Below are 6,499 nucleotides of genomic sequence, written 5' to 3'. Positions count from 1 at the left end.
GAAAGTGGCCACGTTAGAGTCCCTACTATCACATCACCAACTGTCTTCACCTCAGTGGGGGCCTTTTGGAAAGTAATATGCCTCCCATAATGAAAGAGAGGAAAAGAGCTTATTTATGCAAGTGCCATAGCCACCAGCCGACAGATTACTTTGGGGGTAGGGACAGTGGCTTTTGGGAGCCCATAGGAATGAAAGTTGTCTGTGTACATTAGTCCATTTCATCTTTACTACACAATGGTAATTTCTGCCCTGACACTGACTAGCTGGGAACCTCAAGCAAGTTGGCACCCTTAGGTCTTTTCCTCTTGTGTCTGAAAGCACAGTGATGCAATCTATATATATATATATATATATATTGTGTGTGTGTGTGTGTGTGTGTGTGTGTGACACACTGGTACATCTAAAAGTAGTATATGTAAATAGACGTAAAAAATGGAGTAGTATATTAGGGCACCTGGGTGGCTTAGTCGGTTAATGTCCGACTTTGGCTCAGGTCATGATCTCGTGGTTTGTGAGTTCAAACCCCACGTCAGGCTCTGTGCTAACAGCTCAGAGCCTGGAGCCTGCCTCAGAATCTGTGTCTCCCCCTTCTTTGCCCCTCCCATGCTCATGCTCTGTCTCTGTCTCTCAATAATAAATAAATGTTAAAAAAAAATTTGTTTAACGCAGTAGTATACATTCACTACATAGAATGTCGAAACAATCAGGAATCCTTTTCTTTGACAGAGGTCCAGCGATAACATACTTTCAGTTTCTGTGTTGGGTAATTTGGCTGCTTTGCAATGACCTCAAAGACTGATGTTCTTTCAACTTTCTGCTCTGCTGCTTTCAATTTATTGGCTCCTGCCCTCAGCATTGCAAAATAGTTGCAGCAGCTCCAGACGGCACATTTGCACATAACATCCAAAGGTGAAAAGGGAGAGGAAAGCTCTCTTGGAAGACCCCCAGATTTCCCCTCACATCCCATTGGCCAGAATTAGTCCCATCTCTGTACCTAGACCACCCATTCGTAAGGAGAAAGGAATTCCTATGATGGACTTAGACTAGTTAAGATTTACCCACCCTGGTCAGCAAAGAAAGGGAAGAGCTTCTTTGCAAAATATGGGTAATAATGGTAAATACTTCATAGAGTTGCTGTGAGGATTTAGTGAGAAAGTGCTTACGGTAGTGCCTGGCACATAATAAGTGCTCAATAAATGCTATCATTAAATAGCATTTGCTATTAGTTTGTTCTATAGATGGGAAGATGTGGTCAGAAAGCTTAAGTGCCCATGTGTCAGAGCTGAGATTCATTAGGGCCTGATGAACTCCAGAACCCACACTTTGCACTGCACCGGCTGTCCAAGTTGAAAGTGGGCAGGCATAGCACCCCTGCTCCCTTCAACAGGGTAGAGGAGATGATCTGCCCAATGTGATTAAATCTGCCTTGTTTCCAGAATTCCCCCTCTGCATGAACATTTTGAAGGCCATAAACATAGGACCTGGAGCCCCTAGGATCCTGGTCTCTTACCATCTCTACTCCTTCCGGGATGCGACAGTCAGCCTGTCTCCAGCCTGGACTTTGAGTAAAACCTCTCACAGCTGGCATTAGACTGAGGGCTCCTGTTTACCACGGCTTGGCCTGTAAGCTGATTAGCAGCTACCGGGCCCCCAGCTCGGCTGTAGGGCCCACCTAGCAGCTGTGGGAAAGGCAGGGTGCTGCAGGAGTGGGTTGGCCAGCTGGTGTGGAGCAGTTGGGATTGACAGCAGCAGGAGTATCTTGAGTTCCAGCAGTGCCTCCTTGGCCCAAGGAGAAGCCAGGCTTCAGGATATGTGCCCCCCTCAAACCGCACTCTGAACCTTGGTCAGGTCAGTACCATGACATTCAGCTGCAAGGCCTTACTTTTGCTTTTCTATCTCCCTCTCTGTGCCCCCTTGCCCTCAAAGATGCTCCCTTCCCCTGCGGCCCTGGCCGCACCCCACAAACCCAGCTTATAGCTGCCACAGGTGGGCCCCAGCCCCTCCAGCTGTTGGCCCATTCTTCACGTGGCGTCCTGGGATTAGTGGGTTGATGGGAGGGTCTGAGATGTGGGGGTGGGAGTGGATTCTGCTCTGTCTCAGCTCCTTAAAGCCAGGCCCCCTAAGGCCCTAGAGATTGCTGCAGGAGCTTTAACAGCAAGAGGTAAGAGAGGAACGACCTGGAGGGATGGCAGGGAGAGGTTCCGGGTGGGGCAGTTGGGGGCTAGAGCCAACAGTGGACAGAGTGGAGAGGGAGGGGAGAAGACATTCCACTCAGGGTCCCAGAAAGGATTGCAGCCTAAGGGGTGCAGAGGCAGAAATACAAATTTTGGTATTGGAGGAACTGAGTTTTGGGACACCCTAGGGGGGTGACTGTGCCAAAAATAGGAACAGGACATGGGCTTCTGCACTTACCCCCCTGGGGAGAGAAGAGGAATACGCCCAGATGTCTCTGTGTTGTTTTGTTTGCTTGGGGTGCCTGTGTGGGTGGTATACACATTCATCTGTGTGCTGCCTGGAGGGAAAGGAGCTAATGGTTCTGGCGTGTCTCCCCAGTGTCAGCCACAGCGCTCAGAGTTTTACTTATGTTTTCTCATAGTTCTCCCCACAACACTGTGAGGTAGGTATCTTAATCTCCGTTTTACAGCAGAGAAAGATTGGCTCAGTGAAGCGGAGTAATTTGCCCAAGGTCACATGGCAAATAAGCGTGTGTATCTAGAACCTGCCTGATTCCTGGGCCTGTGCTCTGTTTTGCTTTGCTGGCCAAAATTTTGAAGCAGACCCAGGACTTCTTTGTGGTCAAAAGGTGAGGGGAAGGAACCAGGCTGGAAAGCCTGAGAGTTTTGAACCGTTTTTTCAGTCCTGCCCCCCGGGGTACAGGCAAGCGGGGAGTGGACCTTCATTAAGGCAAGTCCAAGGTCACTATGCATGGGACTGTCCTCAGGGTCACTGCAGCATAAGCCTGTTCGTCCATAGTATTGGAGGAGGGAGGACTGCGCTTTTTCTGGGAAGGACTCTATTCTGGTTTCTCCAGAACTCCCTGTTGGCTCAGCCTTGCTCGGGCTTAAGCACGTGCCGGTGCCTCCACATATCTGAACCATACTCCATCTGTGAGGGGCGGCACTTCCACCCTCTCAGTCACCAAGGTTGGAAATTTCCAAGCTATCTGAGACTCCTGTGTCTTCCTCATTTCCTGCAGCTTGTCAGCAAGCCCGTTGTACTTCAAGGGACTCTGGAGTCCACCCCCTGTTCTCCATCCTCAGGGGTGCTGGCTCAGCTCAGTCCTCATCCTCTCCCACATGAACTTCCCTGCTCCTTAGTGTCCCCTCCCAGCAGGGACTGAGTTAGAGGAAGACGGGGTGGGGGTGGGGGGGGGGGAGGTGGTACGGAGGCCTTCTGTGGCTAGCCTCCACAGTGACCTCTCTTCCTCTCCCTGGTGCAAGGTCCGAGATGAACGGCAGTGTTGGGGACCCGGGTGTCGGCGGCTGCAGCCCCTGGGACGACCCTGCTCGCTTCATCGTGGTGCCCACTGCCTACGCCCTGGCTCTGGGCCTGGGGCTGCCGGCCAACGTGGCCGCCCTGGCGGTGTTCGTCCGCAGCGGCAGGCGCCTGGGCCAGGCCCTGCGGCTCTACCTTCTCAACCTGGCCCTGGCCGACGTGCTCTTCACGCTCACGCTGCCGCTGTGGCTCACCTACTACCTGGGCCCGGCCCACTGGCCCTTCCCGGAGGCCGCCTGCCGCGCGGCCGGTGCGGCCTACTACGTGGCCACCTACGCGGCCGTGGCCTTCGCCGCGCTCATCAGCGTGTGCCGCTGCGGTTCGGTGCGCGGGCCCCGGCCCAGGGCGGCCGGCCGCCTCGCGCTGCGCCGCCGGGGCCCCGCGCGCGCCGCCTGCGCCGCCGCCTGGCTGGCCGGCCTGGCCTGCGCCGCGCCCTCGTTGGCCGCGCCGCACGCGCTGCGCCCGGGTCCGGGCGGTGCCGCTCGCTGCCTGGAGCACGGCTGGGCGCGCGCCGGCCTGGCCTACGCCACCGTGGCCTTCTTCGCCGCCGCCTTCCTGCTGGTGCTCGCGGCCTACGTGAGCCTGGCGCGGGCGCTCGCGGCCCCCTCGGGCCCCGGCCCGGCCCCCGCCGGCCCGCACCGGCGCGCGGCCAGGACCATGGTGCTGGGGCTCCTGCTGGTCTTCGCCCTCTGCCTGGCGCCCTACCACCTGCTGCTGGCTCCCTGGGTGGCCGGGCGGGAGGGAGCCGCGGGCAGCGACGGCGGCGGGTGCCGCGCCGCCTCCACGCTCGACGTCCTGCACACCCTCAGCCTGGCGCTGCTGAGCCTCAACAGCTGCCTGGACCCGCTCATCTACTGCTTCTCGGTGCGCCGCTTCCGCCAGGACTGCTGGACGCTGGGCTGCCGCCTTGGGGTGAGGGCTCCCGGTGCACACGCGGCCTCCCTGGCCTCCTCCTCCTGAGGCCCGGGCCTCCCCCGCCTGTGTCACCACTGCCACCCTGCGCGTGGCGCACTGGGTGAAGGAAGCCCTCGGAAGGACTCGATTCCCATTGGCCGCCTCGCTGTGGAGTGCGGGGCTCGCTGGTTACAAGGGGGAATGAGCAGGCTTTGTTGCCTGAATGTTCTCCAGACGTTGCAGTGTTTTGGATTATGCCGTGATCTGGCTCCTGTGTCCGTCTCAGCATCCTGTTATCCCCATCTCATCCTCTACCGCCTCCGCCCCTCTCCGTGGGTTCACTCACCATCTCAGTCCCTGGAACAGACCAATTTCCTTCCCTTCGAGGCCTTTGCGCCTGGCTTGGCCAGGAATGATATCCGTCCCTCTCCTTCACTAAGTTAATTCCTCTTCATCCTCACCTCTTTAAAAGTAACTCTTTATAGAGAAGCCCTTCTTGACCAGCAACGTGTGCGCGCACACATACGCACACACACACACACACACACACACTCACACAATTGTGTTAAATCTGATTGTCCCTTTATAGCTATTTTCACAATTGTAATCAAGCAATTAATTAGGAAATTCATCTTTTCTTTTCTCTTGCCAGAATGTATTTACGTTGATCCATAGGAAGGTGCCATTTTTGTAGATCCAAAAAGGTTGAATATTGGCAATTGTATTTTCATCCAATTCAACTTAATAAATTCTGTGTTTACCTTATTCATTGCTGTATCCCCTGTGCTTGCTACTGTGTCTTGAACACAGTAAGACCTCAGTATATAAGATGAATGAATGAACCCTGGGTATTCTTAACTTAAAATGCTCAGACATTCCAGATAGGTAGATTTTCCTCAAGTTTTTCTGGGATTCTCCAAGCTCATATTACCCAGGTTTATTCTTGACTCAGTCTTGATGATTGCTTCCTTTTGCTGTTGCTGGATACCTGCAATTCTGCCATCACCTCCACTGTGCCAAGACTCCTGTGCCAAGACTTGGTGGTAACCAAGCTGGAGATCTATCCTGCTATTAGCTGGGATGGGGATCTGCCAGAATTGCTGCCTTCTGCTTCAGCTGAGCTGGGACTCTGTCACTGGGTGCAAATCCCTGCCAATGTCACTGGCCACCAGTGCTTTCCCTGTATATGCCTTGATGACTCAGAAATTGGCTTCAGTTGGGGAAGAGAGCCACTCCCTCTCTTCAGCCATGTTGCAGGAGGCCCCACGGCGAGAGCGCTTGGGTCTCAAGGAGTTAGAACTTAGGAGTGAGAGCAGCATGTTCATGTTGCCCAGTCAGCTGGGTCAGGAAGGGTCCCCCAGTCAGCCACCAGGTCTTACTGACCTTCAGGTCTTATTTCTGAATTTGCTTTCTAATGATGACATTTGATAAGTTACCTTTCATTGGTCCCTTTTTCCTTCTTTTTTCTTTTAAATTTTATTTTAGTTTTCAATATTCATTTATTTTGAGAAAGAGAGCGAGCACACGTGCGGAGGATGGGCAGAGAGAGAGAGGGAGAGAGAGAATCCCAAGCAGGCTCCATGCTGTCAGCGCAGAGCCTGACACAGGGCCCAGTCTCACGAACGGCGAGATCATGATCTGAGCCGAGATCAAGAATTGGGTGCTTAACCAACTGAGCCACCTGGGAACCCCTCTTTTATATTTTAAAAGTAATACATGTTTGAAAATAAATTCAAAGCGGTAGAGAAAGATGTGAAATAGAAAGTAAAGGTCCCGTAGTGGTAGCCACTGTTCACTTTTTCTTGTGTGTATCTTTCTGTATGTTTTCTATTCCAGTACAAATATATGTACAATTAATAGTCTTTAAAAACCCACAAATAGGATAAGATTACAAGGCTCTCCTGCAATTTCTTTTCTCATTTAATAATCTTGTACATCTCTTTATATCTTTTCATAATAATTATTTCTTGTACATCTACCTCATTCTTTTTGATAGATGCAGAGTATTTATTTTACTCAATGGGTCCACCATTGATGGGCATTTGTTTTCCTTGTTTACTGTGATAAATGAGGCAAATGAATGTCCTTGTTCACAAATCTTTGCATACTT

The 6,499-nt window shown here is 52.6% G+C and overlaps 1 protein-coding gene across 1 annotated transcript; it reads left to right on the top strand.

Moving 5' to 3' along the window:
* Positions 1-3,447: 3,447 nt before the first annotated feature.
* LOC111561626 (platelet-activating factor receptor-like) lies at positions 3,448-4,455 on the top strand. Its single transcript, XM_023257822.2, has one exon. The coding sequence runs from the start codon at positions 3,448-3,450 to the stop codon at positions 4,453-4,455; it is 1,008 nt and encodes a 335-aa protein (XP_023113590.1).
* The last annotated feature ends 2,044 nt before the right edge of the window (positions 4,456-6,499 follow it).

The sequence above is a fragment of the Felis catus genome, chromosome C1, assembly GCF_018350175.1.
Source record: "Felis catus isolate Fca126 chromosome C1, F.catus_Fca126_mat1.0, whole genome shotgun sequence".
Lineage (NCBI taxonomy): Eukaryota > Metazoa > Chordata > Mammalia > Carnivora > Felidae > Felis > Felis catus.
This window is presented reverse-complemented; position numbering and strand designations above follow the sequence as displayed.